The 17940-nt window shown below is 44.9% G+C and overlaps 1 protein-coding gene across 5 annotated transcripts in view; it reads left to right on the top strand.

The window, feature by feature from the left end:
* CCND3 (cyclin D3) overlaps positions 1-17940 on the top strand; it is an 85928-nt gene that overhangs the window by 27697 nt on the left and 40291 nt on the right. The window contains exon 2 of one of the 5 annotated variants that reach the window (XM_080805782.1): positions 2761-2831. The exons of the other annotated variants lie outside the window; for them this stretch is intronic. Within the exon in view, the coding sequence (XP_080661908.1) occupies positions 2811-2831 (21 nt within the window). The 5' untranslated portion in view covers positions 2761-2810. The remainder of the gene's footprint in view (positions 1-2760; positions 2832-17940) is intronic. 5 annotated transcript variants of the gene reach the window in all.

Below are 17940 nucleotides of genomic sequence, written 5' to 3'. Positions count from 1 at the left end.
TACCTTGTAGATACGCTGAATTCATTTATTCAGCATATATTTATTGAATGTCTGTGATGGGGGTGGCACCTGGGTGGGACAGTCGGTTGAGTGTCTGTCTCTTGGTTTCAGCTTGGGTCATAATCTTGGGGTCATGAGGTCCAGCCCAGTGTCAGGCTCTACACTCGGCATGGAAACTGCTTGGGATTCTCTCTCCCCCTCCTTCTGCCCCCCGAAATAAATAAATAAATCTTAAAAAAAAAAAAAAAAAAAAAAGAACGTCTACAATGGGCCTGGACTTGTTCTAGGTGCTGAGGAGTTGAAACAAGAGGAAGCCCCTGCCTTTATGAAACTGACATTCTCATGGTGGAACCTGACCCTGAGGACACTCAGATACATAATGTGATGTTGGATGGCGATAATCAATAGCTGTTAGCTGTGGTTCACAAGAGAAAACGGTGGTTGGAGTTGAGTCTAAGTTAATCATGATTCACTGTGTAATTCAGTTTTGAAAAAGCCTAATTCCCTTTGAGGCTGTGTGAACAGAATGCCCAGCAAGCATCCTCTACTCTCTGGTTGTCAGGCAGGACCTGGAATAAATTTTGCATTTACATCCTAAATTTTTTTTTTAACATTTTATTTATTTATTTGACAGACAGATCACAAGTAGGCAGAGAGGTAGGCAGGGTGGGCGGAGGAGGTAGGCTCCCCACTGAGCAGAGAGCCCAATGCGGGGCCCTATCCCAGGACCCTGGGATCATGACCTGAGCCGAAGCCAGAGGCTTTAACCCACTGAGCCATCCAGGCGCCCCTGCATTTACATCCTAGAAGGTCAGGGATATACTCGTATGTCATCCTGTGTCAGGAAAGGAGGTTCCAGTTCAGTAGGCTGAGAAATTGTCCAGTGCTCAGAACTGACCAGTAATGGAATGGGGGATGATAGAGGGTGAGATTCCCGTCAAAAGAACTTGCATTCATCTGTCTTGAGATATTAATGAGGATATGAGTCTGGTAGAAGCCTGGGTTACATATGTATGGCTCCTTCTAGTCCCAGGTAATACTGTGAATGAGAAAAGGATTTATGCAAATAATTTGTATTGTAGAGAATTCCACATTAATTAAACACATTTTAATAGTCCGTAATCACCAAGGGCATAAGTAGAATCCCAATATGTAGAAATCACAAGTTTTCAGAATTCTTTCTCTTATCACATCAGCTCCATGTCCAGATTTGAGCTCCAGAAACTTCAAAGGGTTAGAAAAAGTTCAATAGGAAAGTCAGAGGATCAGTCAACAGACTTCTTTTCCCTCACCTTATTGTGACAGTTTTGATAGGGAAAAGTTGCAAGACTTGTGCAAGAAATCCTCATGTAGTCTTGACCCAGATTTCCCAGACGTTAACATTCCATCCCAAGTGCTTTATCATTCTACCCAGTATATTTATACATTATTTGAATATAAGTCACAGGCACTATGTCCCTTCACTCCTAGTTTGGTATGTACTCTTAAAATAAGTTCTTTGCTTTCATAACTTAAGTAGAATGATAAAAGCCAGGAAATTAACATCGACACAATGCTAGTATCTACAGACCTCATTCATATGTCCCAGTAGTACCAATGATACGTGCTTTATAGCCCAAACAAAACAAAGCAAAAACAACCAAGAACAAAGACCCAGATCATGAGTTATATTCAATTGTCATGTCTCTGTAGGTTTCCTTTAACCTGACATGGCTCTTTAATTTTTCTTTGTCATTCATGACATCCAACCTTTTTGACAATGGGGCAAAGGACTTTGAGCTAAGACTGGGAGCAGGTTTTGATGCGAATCTTCATGTTTCTTTGGTTTATTCACCAAGAACAATTTCCTTGCTGAAGATCCCACAGTGGCTCCGTGCTCCTGCTCGTCACATGGAATCCAAAAGCTCTCTTCATTGCCTAGGGCAGCCATAACAACGGACCAAAAACTGAGTGACTTAAAACAACACAGATGTACTCGCACAGTTCCAGAGGCCAGAAGCCTAAAACAAAGGTGTCAGTAGAACATGTCCCTCTGAAGATTGTAGGGGAGGATTCTTCCTCTTTCTTTCATCTTCTGGTATCCCAAGGTGTTCCTTGGCTTGTAGCTGGGTCACTCCGATCTGCCATCTTCCCTCTGTCTCATAAGGACACCAGTCATATGGGATGAAGGGCCCACTCTACTCCAATATGATCTCATCTTCATTACATCTGCAACAACCCATTTCTAAATAAAGTCACATTCTGAGGTACTGGGGGGCTAGAACTTCAACGTATCATGTTGGGAGCCATAATTCAGCACCCCTCACCTCATCTTTCCAAACTAATCCTGCATTTCCTTATCCGTGGCCCCTCTGTTCCAACCGTACTAAGCATCCTCAGAGGACACTTGCTTTTGAAATCCCAGACTCAAGGCTTTCTTCTGGCCCTCTCCACTCTTCTCTGCCAATCAGGGCCCCTCTTTGTGCTAACAGTGACAACTTTCATTTACCTAGTGCTTATTATATGCTGGGGGCACTGCTCTGTACTCTTTACACACAGTGTTCTTTTAAGCCTACTAGGAGGGACCATCATGAGCCCCATTTTACAGATGAGGAAATGGAGGCACAGAAAGCTTAACTTACTTAAGGCCTCACAATAAAAATGATTATTGGACATTTTCCTGGCTTGTTTCCTCCTCATTCCGGAGTTTTTGCTGATTTCTGTAGAAGGGATCTCTGTGCCATGAGCATTCTAGTCAGTGGCCCTCTCTGACCTTTTCAGAGCCGGTGAGCACCCATCATCCCCCACTGCCTCAGTTTACATGGATCCATATGCTGTGTCATCAGGATCAGGTAGGGGATGGGGAATGGGATTTGGGTTTTGGGGTTTTTTGTTGGGGGAGAGAAGAGGCAGATTGGGGTTTTTATGTTTATTGCTTCCTTGCTTCCCACCAGAGCCTCTGGCCCTGTACACTACACAATCCTAGATTTCTCAGCATAGGGTTCAGTGTGCCAGATATATCAACATCTCCTGCGGAGTGTGTCAAAAATATCAAAAATACACAACCAGGGCCTTCCTCAAGGCCTCTTGAATCAGAATCTCTGGTTGGGAGACCCGGAGCCTGCCTCATTAATAAACTTCCTCGTGATTCTTTTTTTTTTTTTTTAAAGATTTTATTTATTTATTTGACAGACAGAGATCACAAGTAGGCAGAGAGGCAGGCAGAGAGAGAGGAAGGGAAGCAGGCTCACCGCTGAGCAGAGAGCCCGATGCGGGGCTCCATCCCAGGACTCTGGGATCATGACCTGAGCTGAAGGCAGAGGCTCTAACCCACTGAGCCACCCAGGCACCCCATTCCTCGTGATTCTTAATAAGTTTGAGTATTGCTCTCGAAAGCCCTCATTGGATGTGTATAGATTAACTGATTGATTGATTGACGGACTGACTGATCAGTTGACTGCTTCGATGAACCACTGTTGTGGGCGACAGACCAAGAGGAGACTTTTAAAATGCCCTGCCACTTTTCACAGCTCACGTTTTCTGTGAACCTAAAGCTGCTCTACAAATAAAGTCAATTTTGTTTTTTAAGAGAAGGTGGTGGCCCATCGAGTGGCTGAAGACCAGTGAGCATCGTGGAATGTTGTAGGGCTTAACAACAGGAACCTGCTCTGGTTGGGCGTGGCCCGTTTCTACTGAGACTTCCCTCTCTGCAATGATGTCCCATTCTGCATCCGAGAGATCTGCAGCCCTCAGACTGGGTCCCCACCCACCCCAACCCTCCACCCCTTGCCCAAAACTCTGAGAGTCTGGGGGTGACAGAAGACAGTTACTCCACGCCCCCAGAGCAGCCCAGCTGTTTCCCCTAGCCCCTCATTTCAGCCACCTGAACCCATTCACAGTTTTCCTGTCAGTTAACCCAGGCCCCACGACAGTGTGGGAAGGGGCCCCTCTAGACTGGGTGGGGCTGTGTTTCATTTACTGGTGTCCTTCCTCAGGCCTCAGCTGAACAGGTGCGGGCAGAAGCAGCTGGGCCCAACGAGGATGTTCTTCTCTCCCTTTCCCTCCAACTCCCTCCCCCAACCCAGCCACACTGAAGCCACGTCCCATTTCCTCCCCAACTTTCAAAGCTGCTCTCCCCTCGGCCTCCTCCACCCTCCATCATCGAAGGGCAGTGCCCCAAGGGAGGGGTTACTTAAACTGGGAGGGGACGCCAGCCACCGTTAAGGGAAAGTGGAAAGCTTGGGTTGCCCTGCCACCCTCCCTTTCTGTTGTGGTGTTTCTTTTTTTTAATGAAAGGGAGGTGGTGAGATGGAGGTGGTGTCGTAGGGAGGGGAGGACAAATCCAGGGACTTGCCAACAGCCTCTAAACTCACAGAAGACCTGCCTACCCATCCTCTTCTGGGTTGACTTCTCTGCCTCTCCTAGGAGATGGGGTGGGGCAGGTCAGACTCAAAACCACATTCTCGAGCAAAGGTATTCAAAGTTGCCTTCCCTACTGTATCTGCGTTCCCCTGGAGGGCTGCTTAAACAGATTGCTGGGACTTAATTGCCGAGATTCGATTCGGATCCAGTAGGACCCTCGACCCGAGAATTCGCCTGTCTGGCTTGTTCCCCTGTTGATGCTGTTTTCTGTTGGCTCAGGGACCCCACTTACAGAACTACTGCTCTGGGGCCCCCCGTTAAGATTTCTGATAAGTGGGCTCAGCCTAGCTGCCGCTGGGGGAAGGTCACTCGAGGAAGTTGGGTCCCCAGCAGCGGCCTTATCACTCAGGGCTCAAATCATAACCCTACCCCCCCTGCAGTTCTGTGTGGTTTAGCTAGATTTCGATGGGACCTTGGCATAAGAGGGCAGAAAGAAGACCCTCTCTGTCTGCTTGCTTCTCGTTCCCAGGACCAGTCTGCCTCCCAGCATGTCTCCTGCCATCTTGAATCTTTTGTCTCTGTGTTTCCTTCCCCACCAATGGTAGGGAAAGCCATGTCCCTGTGTTCTCTGAAGCTTACCTTTCCTCTGTATGCTGTAGGATATTAGGCAGCTATTCAAGCATGAGGTTAATCTCTGTGTGGTGACTTGGGAGTGATCCATCATGACATATTGTAGAGTGAAACCACTCCATGATGGGTAGAAAATGTTCCTGCTGATGAGGGAGAAGAAAGCTTGCTGAAGGCAGTGCATAAGCTGACCCCTTACAAACCCCCCCCCCACTCCTGCATGGGACACGCATGACATTCTTCCAGGAATCACCCAACTATCTGAATGTTAATGCCTTGCTGGGATGGGGGGGAAGCAACCTTAGCTTGACAATGGCAAGGCCTCTGGTATCTTGTAGGTCCTCTTTAGCATATGAAAGTTCTTTTGAAACCATCCTTTTTCCTTACTTCCCCAACTCCTGAGTATATAGTCAGCCACTCCTTAAGACCCCGGGGACAGTCTCTCTTTCTGCCTCTGGTTGCAGTGTCCGTGTTTTAATAAACCACTATTTTTTTTTTTAAGCAGACTTTTTTTTTTTTTAAAGATTTTATTTATTTTTTCAACAGAGAGAGATCACAGGTAGGCAGAGAGGCAGACAGAGAGAGAGAGGAGGAAGCAGGCTCCCTGCCAAGGAGAGAGCCCCATGCGGGGCTTGATCCTAGGACCTTGGGATCATGACCTGAGCCGAAGGCAGAGGCTTTAACCCTCTGAGCCACCCAGGGGCCCCAATAAGCCACCATTTTGCACCAAAAACGTCTCAAGAATTCTTTCTTGTTCGTGGCCTCCATATTCCACCCCACCAGACCTCACCTATCTTCCAAAACCACCTTACTGCTTTGGTAAAAAAAAAAAAACCAACCTTGAAGCCGTAAGTGAATATATGTAGGTGTTTATGTGCACACAGACCAAAGAGTCCGGTAGGACACTTGCCAGCAGAAGTCTGCTCTGGAGGACGGGACATCTCTCTGTTCCGTTCCTCTAATGCTATACTTGAGAAAGCCTATCTCCTTCTGTAATTAAAAGCCAGTGAGCTGCATAAAATAGAAGATGGTACAGCTCAGGAGAGCTACCCTCAGCTATTAACAGTGGGGAGCAGGGAAGGGGGCTGAGGGCTCTTTTTCCCTGCCCCCAAACACATGTGCATGCGTGCACGCACTTCTAGATTGTTCAGATTTGTTAAAAGGAAGATTATCAATTTTTTTAAAAGATTTTATTTATTTGACAGAAACACAGCGAGAGAGGGAACACAAGCAGAGGGAATGGGAGAGGGAGCAGCAGGCCTCCCGCTGAGCAGGCAGCCCAATGTGGAGCTCGAACCCAGGACCCTGGAATCATGACCTGAGCCGAAGGCAGGCGCTTAACGACTGAGCCACCCAGGCGCCCCAGGATTATCAATTTTTTAATTAGAAAAAGAAACAGAGGCAGTCCAGGAAACAGACGGCCTCGCCCTCCCCTCTCCACCACTAGCTGCAGCCTGAAGCCCTTCACAGGCACTTGCTGGATCCACCTCTTCACCAGCATTCTTTGGGTTTTAAAGACACATGACGTGTTTTTGTTTGTTGGTGGCCGGCATTCCAAACGCAAAAACAAAAACAAAAAAACCCCTCGCCTGAAAACAGCATCCGCAGAGAGGACTCGATCTGATCCAATACCGTGGGCTCCTCACTGCACACGCATGTCCTTTCATGATTGTAATGGGCACAAATGCTATCTTGTGCCCTGAAATTTTTTACGTCACCTAATTTTGTGAGCCCGTCTGTGTGTGGACACAGCATCATTTCTTCTATGAATGGCGCTATGGTTGTTTAACCAGACCCTGATTGTTGGGCCTTTGGGTGGTTTCCAGTTTGGGGCTATTTATTCATTCATGATTTAACCCCCTGCTCTTGGGCCCCGCCTCCTGCCAGCCTATAAAAACTGCCCTCTTAAAGGTCATGGCTATCAGTCTTCCCCCGCCCCCCTCCTCCCAAATCTGCCGGCTTCTTCTCTGTCCTTGACTGAGCCCTTGTCCTGACGTTAATTGGACATGGCCTTATTCACCACCCTCAAAGCCACCCACCAGCCCATCCATCAGACCCATCCGGCCTCTGTTCATTGGCTTTTGTTTTTTTCTTTCTTTAATCATTTTTTTTCTTCCAAGTACAGCCATTTTGACATTTGCGTTGTAAAAGAATACAGCAAATAATAAACGTAATATAGAAAAGTAGAAAGACATTCTGTTTAAACATTTACATTGAATGACGAATGGTATGATCCAGAAGAATATAAATGTGTATATAAATATACATATATATAAATTGTAAACTATGAAGTGTAATAAAACTGAACCTGTGATACCCCCCTGCAATTTAATACAACATCAGCAAGTCCATGGACATTGCCTATGTGTCCCTTTTGGTGCCATGGCTCCAGTGAACACCACGGACATACTAAGTTTTGTTGATCATTCTCCTAATCAATTTTAGTAACTTATGGATTTGAAGGGCTTCTCTCCAAACAGTCACATCATCTATTACTAATGGCATGATTGTTTCTTTCTAATTGTGTACCTCGAATGTATTTTCCTTTCCTTTCTGCTGTTGCTCCAGTGTAATGTCAACTAGAAGCAGGAACAGCTGGCCTCCTTGACTTGTTCCTGAATTTGAAGGAAATGCTGTGTATTTTCTCTATATGTGTGTATATATATATATATATACACACACACACATACATATATATGTATATGTATTTTTTTTGTTTTTGTTTTTCAGTAATCTCTACACCCAACATGGGGCTCAAACTCAGGACCCCGAGGTCAAGAGTCACATGCTCTTTTTTTTTTAAGATTTTTATATTTTTATTTGACAGAGAGATCACAAGTAGGCAGAGAGGCAGGCAGAGAGAGAGAGAGGAGGAAGCAGGCTCCCCACTGAGCAGAGAGCCCGATGGCGGGCTCGATCCCAGGACCCTGAGATCTTGACCTGAGCCCAAGGCAGAGGCTTAACCACTGAGCCACCCAGGTGCCCCTTGAGTCACATGCTCTTCTGACTGAAACAGCCAGTCACCTCCCCACTTTTCTCAGTTGAAGGATAGTTGACACAATGTTACATTAATTTCAAGTATACAACATAGTGATTTAAGAGGTTTATAGGTTGTGCTGTGCTCACCACGGGGACAGCTACCACCTGACTCCATACAACACTATTACACTGCCATTGATTATGTTCCCTTTGCTGTACCTTTAATTTGTGTGGCTTGTTCATTCCATCACTGGAATCCTCTATCTCCCACTCCCCTCACTCATTTTGCCCAACCCTCCATCCCCCGGAAGGAAGTGCTTCTTAGGGTACTAGTAATAATGATTGCTGTAGGTTTTTGGTAAACGCTTTTTTTTTTTTATTTTTAAAAGATTTTATTTATTTATTTGACAGAGATCACAGTAGGCAAAGAGGCAGGCGGGGGTTGGGGGGGTGGGGAAAGCAGGCTCCCCGCGGAGCAGAGAGCCCAATGCGGGGCTCGATCCCAGGACCCTGAGATCATGACCCGAGCTGAAGGCAGAGGCTTAACCCACTGAGCCACCCAGGTGCCCCTGGTAAACGCTTTTTAACTGGGGTTGAATTTTACCAAATGCTTTTTCTGCATCTATTGAAATGATAAATTGTGTTTTCTTTTTTCATTGTGAATGCTCTAAATTACCAGAATATTTTTATGTTAAACTTTCTTTGCATTTCTGGGATAAATTGAATTGTTGCATGATATATTATCTTTCTGGTTTTTATTTTTTATATTAAAGATTTTATTTATTTATTTGAGAGAGAGTGAGAGACTGAGAGGGAGCGCATGCACAAAGGGGGAGAGGGAGAAGCAGGCTCCCCACTGAGCAGGGAGCCCAACATGGGGATTATTACCTGAGCTGAAGGCAGATGCTTAACTGACTGAGCCACCCAGGTGCCCTTATATTATCTTTTTAATATACTGCTAGGTTTGGTTTGGTCTGGTTATATTTTGAACAAACTTGATCAGCATCTATGCTCCTAAATTATTTAACCTGTTGATTTTCTTTCTCATACTATATTTGGCTGATTGGAATTGGCATTTTACTAATATCATTGAATAAGTTGAGAGGGTTTCTTTATTTTTTAATCTCCAAGAAAAAGTGGCATAATGGGGCGCCTGGGTGGCTAAGTCGTTCAACTTCTGCCTTCCGCTCAGGTCGTGATCCCTGCGTTCTGGGATCAGAGCCCCAGGTCGGGCTCCCTGCCCAGCGGGAAGCCTGCTTCTCCCTCTCCCGCTTCCCCTGCTTGTGTTCCCTCTCTCGCTGTGTCTCTTTCTGTCAAATAAAAAAAAAAAAAGGAAAAGTGGCATAAAATTGGAATCGATGCACTTGTGAGTGTTTGGTTAAGCATTCCTAGAAAACGTTCTAGACCTGGTATCATCTTTGTTGGAAGATTTTTTATTTTGATTATGGCTGTAAGTAAAGTGACTACACATCCTGGTTTGCCTGGGCCAAAGCCAGGTTTTGCCTATTCCCTGGCGTATTTATAATAGTGGCTCCTTTCACTTTTAAAGATGTCCTGGTTCGGCTAATAAAATACGTGGTTATTCTGCATATAGGACTATATAGGTTTTTCTCTTTATTCTTGGATTAGTTTTGGTAAATTATATTTTTCTGTAGTATTGTCCAGTTTGCCTCAAATTTATTGGCATAAACTTGTTCATATATTTCTCATTTTTTTTTAAGATTTTATTTATTTATTTGACAGACAGAGATCACAAGTAGGCAGAGAGGCAGGCAGAGAGAGAGGAGGAAGCAGACTCCCTGCTGAGCAGAGAGCCCAATGTGGGGCTCGATCCCAGGACCCTGGGATCATGACCTGAGCTGAAGGCAGAGGCCTTAACCCACTGAGCCACCCAGGTGCCCCATATTTCTCATTTTTAAAACTCAGCAGTAAGGGTGCCTGGGTCGCTGCATCAGTTAAGTGTCTGCCTTCAGCTCAGGTCATGATCTCAGGGTCCTGGGATCGAGCCCTGCATCAGGCTCCCTGCTCAGTGGAGAGTGGGCTTCTCCCTCTGCCTGCCACCCCCCCTGCTTGTGCTCTCTCTCTGTCAAATAAGTAAATAAATAACAAATTTTTTAAAAACTCACCTGTAGCCTTAAGTATATCACTTTTAAAATCTGTAACATTTTTTATATCTTTTTTCTTGATCAATACTACCTAAGTGTTGTCTATTTTATTAGTCCTTTGAGCATGTGACTTTTGACTTTCTTGATTTTCCCTACTATTTATTTTCCATTTCATTAATTTTTGCTCTTATTTTACTGCTTTCTCCTTTCTGCTCTCTTAGGACTTATTCTGCTGCTCTTTTTTTTAACTTCCTTACTTCTGAGCTTGGTTGATCAATTTGGAATCTGTTTCTTTTCTAATATGTGTGCTTAAAAAACACCTATAAGGGGACGCCTAGGTGGCTCTGCAGGTTAGGCCTCTGCCTTCGGCTCAGGTCATGATCTCAGGGTCCTGGGATCAAGCCCCACATCGGGCTCTCTGCTCAGCGGGGAGCCTGCTTTCCCTTCTCTCTCTGCCTGCCTCTCTGCCTACTTGTGATCTCTGTCTGTCAAAACAAACAAACACCTCTAGGGTGTTTTTTCCTTACTGAAACACCTATATGTTTTTTCCCTGACTGAATACGCATATCATACAATGCACAGATCTTAAAATCTTCAGTTTTTTTAGTTTTGGCAAATGTAAATGCCCATGTTGCCATCATCCAGATTGAGATATAGGACATTTCCATCATTCTAGAAAGTTCCATGGCCCTGGGGTTCATTATGGATCAGTCCACCCTTCACCACCAGAGTTAATGAGTTTAGAAATACACTTGGCTACAAGTTCATCTAAATGGAATCATACAGTATATACTCTTTCGGGATTGGCTTCTGTCACTCAGTACATGTTGCATGTATTAATTAGTTCCATTTTATTACAGAGTTTATTCCAATATATAGATGGATATACACTATTTGTTTATTCATTCTTTGTTGATGCACGTTTGGATTATTTCCAGTTTTCACTGTTACAAATAAAGCAACTGTGAACATCCTTGTACAAGTCTTTTGTGGACATAAACTTTCATTTCTCTTTTGTGGGTTCCTGGAATTGGAAAAGCTGGGTCTGAATGTAGGCATCTCATAAGTTTTATGACATAGCATTTTGATTTTCATTTACTTCTAGTTCTTAAAAATTTTCCATGAAGATTTTTTGATCTCTAAGTTATTTGGAAGTATGTTTTAAAATTTCCACATGGGTGGAACTTTTTGTTGTTTCCGATAATTTCTAAGTTAATTCCACTTGGGTCAGTTAATTCAGTCTTTATAACACACATTTTTTTGAATGTTTTGAGTCTTGCCTATGATCTAAAATGTAGTAAATTTGTATGCTCAAAAAGAATGCGTGTTCTCGGGGGCGCCTGGGGGGCTCAGATGGTTGAGCCTCTGCCTTCGGTTCAGGTCATGATCTCAGGGTCCTGGGATTGAGTCCTGCATCGGGCTCTCTGCTCCGTCGGGAGCCTGCTTCCCTCTCTCTCTCTGCCTGCTTGTGTTCTCTCTCTCTCTCTCTCTCTGTCAAATAAATGAATAAAATCCTAAAAAAAAAAAAAAAAGAATGCGTGTTTTCTAATACACATACGTATTTATTTAATAAGCTTGATATCTGTACACACATATACATATACTATTTTTTTCTGCTTGATCTATCAATTATAATTTTTAAGGATTCTATTTATTTGAGAGAGACAGAGCATGAGCAGCAGGGGAAAAGGAAGAGGGAGAGGGAGAAGCACACTCCCTGCTGAGCAGGAAGCCTGACACAGGGCTCAATTCCAGGACCTCGAGATCATGACCTGAGCCAAAGGCAGACATTTAACTGACTGAGCCACCCAGGTGCCCTTTGATCTATCAATTACTAAAAAAGATGTATTAAAACTCTCCTGCCCCAACGTGGATTTATTAATTTCTCCTTATAGTTTTGTCAGGTTTAGCTTTATGTATTTCGAAGCTTTTCTTATTTGGGATATACTGATTTGGAATTATTATATTATTCTAGCAAGCAAATTTTTATTCTATCACATTTTCAAATCATCATATGGTGAATGTCTCTTATAATGCTTTTTGCCTCAGCATCTGTTTTATCCCATGCTAATATTTGGCACCGATTGGGGTGCCTGGGTGGCTCAGTCAGTTAAGCATCTGCCTTTGTCTCAGGTCATGATTCCAGGGGCTTGGGATGGAGGCCCACGGTGGGGTCCCTGGAGCCTGCTTCTTCTCTCCTTCTTGCTCGTGCGCTCTCTCTCTCTCGCTATCTCTGTCTCTCTTAAGTAAATAAATAATCTTTAAAAAAATTTTTGGCATAAACTTCCTTTCTGTTAGTATTTATTATATTTTTTCCATCATTTAACATTCAACCTTTCTATGTGTTATTTCTTTTCTACCTTTGCTTTTAATGAGGCTTGGATTAGAAGTCAGAAGACCATTCTAATCTTGATTGTATCTCGAAGTCCTAGGTTCCTCCTCGTTCATTTGAGTATCAGAACCCTTGCCTTGCCTATCCCCCTTCACCCGGATATGAGAATCAAATGATATAAGATACGTGAAATCATTTTGCAAAGTGTAAAGTGTTTTTGCACATTATTAACTTTCTAGTCCTTTAAGAGTGAGTGTCCCCCCAAAGCCTACTTAAAGCCACAGTGGTTAAGAATTTAGCTGGCTAGTTCTACTTTTGCATTTGTAGATACTACTTCCTAGGATAACTGCAAGATGTCAGTGTATAAAAGTACTAAATTAGAGGTGCCTGGCTGGCTCAGTTGGTTGAGCATGTGACTCATCTTGATCTTGGAGTCAGGAGTTCGAAGCTCAGGTTGGGCATAGAGTTTATTTTAGAAAAAAGTACTGGGGGGCGCCTGGGGGCTCAGTGGGTTAAAGCCTCTGCCTTTGGCTCAGGTCATGATCCCAGGGTCCTGGGTTTGAGCCCCACATTGGGCTCTCTGCTCAGTGGGGAGCCTGCTTCGCCCTCTCTCTCTGCCTGCCTCTCTGCTTATTTGTGATCTCTCTCTGTCAAATAAATAAATAAAATCTTAAAAAAAAAAAAAAAAGAAAGAAAAAAGTACTGGGCACCTGTGTGGCTCAGTGGGTTAAGCCTCTGCCTTTGGCTCAGGTCATGATCCCAGAGTCCTGGGATCGAGGCCCGCATCAGGCTCTCTGCTCAGTGGGGAGCCTGCTTCCGCCTCTCTGCCTACTTATGATGTCTGTTAAATAAATAAATAAAATCTTTTTTAGAAAAAGTACTAAATTATCTGGGGCATCCTAAGTATTCCATAAATACTAACTCAATGTCTCTGTGTTTATGATTATGTTCATTGTGTTGCTCTTGCTTTTATCTGGGTTCTGGCTCCTCAACTTACCAGTAGGTGACCAAATATATAACTAGAGTCTCCGCTTCCTCGTCTTTGAAGTTGCAATAATAATGACTATTTCCTGGGGTTGCTCTGAGAATGGAGTAAAATAATGATGATGGGCACCTGGGTGCTCAATCAGTTGAGCATCTGACTCTTGGTTCTTGCTCAGGTAATGATCTCCGGGTCGTGAGATGGAGCCCTGCGTGGGACTCCGAGCTCAGCAGGCAGCCTGCTTGGGATTCTCTCTCTTCCTCTTCCTCCTTGCTCTCTTTCGAAAGAAAGAAAGAAAGAAAGAAAAAGAAAGAAAGGAAGGAAGGAAGGAAGGATGGATTTTAAAAAATAGCTATGGAAAGAGCTCAGCACAGTGCCTGGCCACCGTGATCTTGATCTGCAGAATTTCTTCTGCTGTTAGAGTTTTCAATATTGGCACTTTTTGGATGGCCTAAATCGCCTGTAATGTCTTACCTGAGTTTGAAGCCCTTATCTAAAATGCTAGTGGAGTAGGACCCCTTCGGTATCTCACCATCCGTTTAGATGTTCTGTCCAAAGCTACATTGTGCCTCCTCTCTCCCCATGGAATCATCTGATTTTCTTGAGCACCCGATAGATGGGCTGACATGAAGCCCTACCCTTCAGGAGCTCACCACCCAATAGAAGCCTGACCCCAGAACATCCAGTAGAAGTGCCATTGTAGAAATTCAAACAAGGTGCTTTGAGACCCTGCAAAAGAGATGGACCCTGTGGAGAGGAGGCTGACCGATTGGGGGAAAGCTTCTGAGACTGGGGGGAACCCATTTCCCCAGCTCCACCAAACATACCGGCACTGTCACCTGTCATTCTCCCAATACCACAGACTGTATTGTAAGAGGGTTACAACAAATCAGACAGCTTTTCCTCACTTCACAACCTCCAAGCGGTGACACAGGGATCTAGGCCTCTTACATCTTGTGGTGACACAGTCTCTGGGACCCCGAAGCCCTCTATTAAGCATCTTCTACCTCAGAGACATCTTTGACATCAGCCACTCCTGACCTGTTCCTATGGCTGCTCTTCTTGGGAAGACCTGGGCCCAGGAAGGGAGGGGAGTCACCTCCGTAATCACATGTGTTCCATCTTTGCTTGAGGAGATCCTCAAATTATTCTGCCATCTTGTTGACTGTAATAATCCTTTCAGCTGGGGTGCCTCGGTGACTCAGTCAGTTGGGCATCTGCCCTCACCTCAGGTCATGATCCCACAGTCCTGGGATTGATCCCCACATCTGGCTCCCTGCTCAGTGGGGAGCCTGCTTCTCTCTCTGCCTACCACTCCCGCTGCTTGTGTGCACCCGTGCGTGTGTGCGCATGCTCTCTCTCTCTCTCTGACAAGTAAATAAATAAAATCTTTAAAAAGTAATAATAATAATCCTTTCAGCCAAAAAAATTATTCTGGCACTTACACCAGTGCTTGGCACATAGTAGGTATTCAATAAGTTAGTGAGTTAGTTAGTTTGTTTATTCCTTTATTTGAGAGAGAGAGAGTGTGCACAAGGTGGGGGGAGGGGCAGAGGAAGCGAGAGTGAGGGAGGTGAGGAGAAGACATCCCACTGAGTGTGGAGCCTGACACTGGGCTCAATCCCAGGACCTTGAGCTCAAGAGCTGAGCTGAAACCAAGAGTCGGATGCTTAACCGACTGAGCCACCCAGAAGCCCCTACAATAAATATTTTTTAAATGCCCGAACTTGTCTCAATTTCAGGAGGTGCTTGGAGGTTATTTGCAAGGCTAAATTAAACTCAGCAGTTGGGTGGGCAGACAGAGAGATGGAGGGAGCTTTTTTTTTCCCCCTGAAGATTTTATTTATTTATTTATCAGAGAGAGAGGGAGAGCACAAGCAGAGGGAGTCACAGGCAGAGGGAGAAGCAGGGTCCCTGCTGAGTAAGGAGCCTGATTGGGGATCGATCCCTGAGCCAAAGGCAGACACTAAACCAACTGAGCCACCCAGGCATCCCCAGAGGGAGCTTTTGAATACCACACAATTAGGGATGGGAGGATCTCACTCTCTTTTATTTTATTTATTATTTTTTTTTAAGAGCTTGATTCTTGGTCACCTCTAAACTGCCCCTGAAAGCAAGTAAAAATTACCTCAGTGCTACAGGCTTTCTAGCCCTTTTGCTTCCTCCTGTAGAACCAGAAAGGAAAAGTGAAAGTGTTGAGCAGAGGCCCTGGTGGGGGAGGGAAGGGGGTGCCTGATCCTGGAGGGGAGGATCTCACTGTGCCCTCTCAGCATTTGGGGAGAGCACCCAGCTGGACCGAGCGCAGGTTCTGATGGATTCCGTACTCTAGATTGTCCACGTCGGGCTGTGGGAACTTGGGCAACTTACTTCATCTCTCTCCCCTGGTTTTTAGATTTGATTCAACTTCATATAATAAAAAGCATAGACCATGGCACAGTGTAAGTGCTGTATAATTGTGGATATTGCCATCATTGGGGACAGAAAAGAAATGATCACCCGAAATCCTAAAACGATAGATTGAGGCTGTTCTTGGTGTCCAGCCAGATTCTCCTGCTGCTCCTGGTTTTCAGCTCACGCTGTGGCTCTAAGCGTTTAGGTAGAATAAGGGAAATGTATTTTCTTTTCTTAAGATTTATTTATTTATTTATTTATTTGCCAGAGAGAGGAGACACAGCCAGAGAGGGTGTTCCCTCTCCCTCTCCCACTCCCCAAGTAGGGGGAGTGGGAGAGGGAGAAGCAGGCTCCCCACCGAACAAGGAGCTGGACGCAGTACTCGATCCCAGGACCCCAGGATCATGACCAGAGCCCAAGGCAGATGCCCAACAACTGAGCCACCCAGGCATCCGGGAAATGTATTTTCATGGCCCCAGCCTTAATCCCCGCCCCCTTACTTGTCTTGTCCCCAGTCTGCCTCATCTACCCCAGAACACCCATCCGGCTCTCCACTGCTCCCCACCAGCCCGATCTTTGCTCTGCCACCTGCTCACCACCCCACCTTAGTTTGCCTCTATCTCTGTCCCAGGGTCAGGTTCTGCATGTCAGTGCCAGCTAGTTAATCTGATAAACGGATTTCTCTGAAAATACTAATTGGAGCCAGTGCAAAGGTTGCCGCTTCATACAAAGGTGCATTATGACTGGGGCCCTTCTGGAGAAAATGCCGCGCCCTTTGTGTCCTGGTCTGTGGGAGGGAGTGATGGAGCAACCTTCAAGCTAGGAAGCTGGGAGAGGTTCAGGCCATCCAACTCCCCTAAAAGAAGACGGATCCTCTTTGAGCATCCACCGTGTTGGCTGGGGAGAGGGCACACAGATACACTGGCAGGGACGAGACTGCGGAACATGGCAGACATTTAATCAGTAAATTCTAGATTCAGAGCTGGGCTGCAGAAAGGGTAAGACTTGTCTCCGCCTGCGGGGTGCCTGGATGGCTCAGTGGGTTAAAGCCTCTGCCTTTGGCTCAGGTCATGATCCCAAGGTCCTGGGATTGAGCCCCGCATTGGGCTTGAGCCCCGCAGGAAGCCTGCTTCCCTTCCTCTCTCTCTGCCTGCCTCTCTGCCTACTTGTGATCTCTGTCTGTCAAATAAATAAATAAATAAAATCTTAAAAAAAAAAAAAAAAGACTTGTCTCCGCCTGCAAGGAGAAAAGGAAATGCAAGTACACAATTAATAAGCACACAGAGTAAGCTGTGTCCTGAGCTGAAACAGACACAAATCAGCATAGATAGGGATGAGAGCCCCCATTCAATCTGGAGGATTTGGAAAATTCCGTGGAGAGGCTGTTGGTGGCCTTAGAACTGGTGCCTGAAAAGGATTATGTTTATTTACTTATTTAAAATTTTTTGTTAATTTTAAGTAAATACCCACCACATGTGGGGCTCAAACTCACAACTCCAAGATCAAGTAGTAAATTTACTACTAGTAGTAGAAAATCTGCAAGTAGTAGAACACAGAAAGAAAAGAAAATCACCCACTCTCTCACAATTGAAGGTGCCCTCTGTTACCGGCAGGTAATGGGGTTATGGGTGATTTCTGTTTGCTATCCTTTTCTGTATTTTATGAGTTTTACAATAAAAAGAATATACATTTATAAAAACAAAATTTAAAACCCAAAGACAACTGACTGCTAACATTTCAGCATGTCATCCTCCCAGGCTTTTTGTAATACATAGTTTTAGCATCCCGTTCGTATAGTTCTAGATACCTGCTTTTTTCAGTGTCTCAGCATTTGCTCTGCTCATTATAAATGCTTCACAGATAGAACTAGTGGCTGTGGGATGTAATTCACATAACCATGTCCCTGCCCTCGGACTGTAAGATTGTTTACATATATTTGCTACCATAAATAACCCTTTGTGGTTTTTTTGAAGATTTGTTTGAGAGAGCGAGTGAGCGAGCGAGCGAGAGCACACCTGAGCGGGAGGGAGGGGCAGAGGGAGAGAGAGAATCCCAAGCAGACTCCGTATTGAGCTCGGAGCTGGACACGGGGATCCATTCCATGACCCTGAGATCATGACCCGAGCAGAAATCAAGAGTTGGACACCCAACCAACTGAGCCACCCAGGTGCCCCATGAATAAC

The sequence above is a fragment of the Martes martes genome (assembly GCF_963455335.1).
Source record: "Martes martes genome assembly, chromosome: 6".
Lineage (NCBI taxonomy): Eukaryota > Metazoa > Chordata > Mammalia > Carnivora > Mustelidae > Martes > Martes martes.
This window is presented reverse-complemented; position numbering and strand designations above follow the sequence as displayed.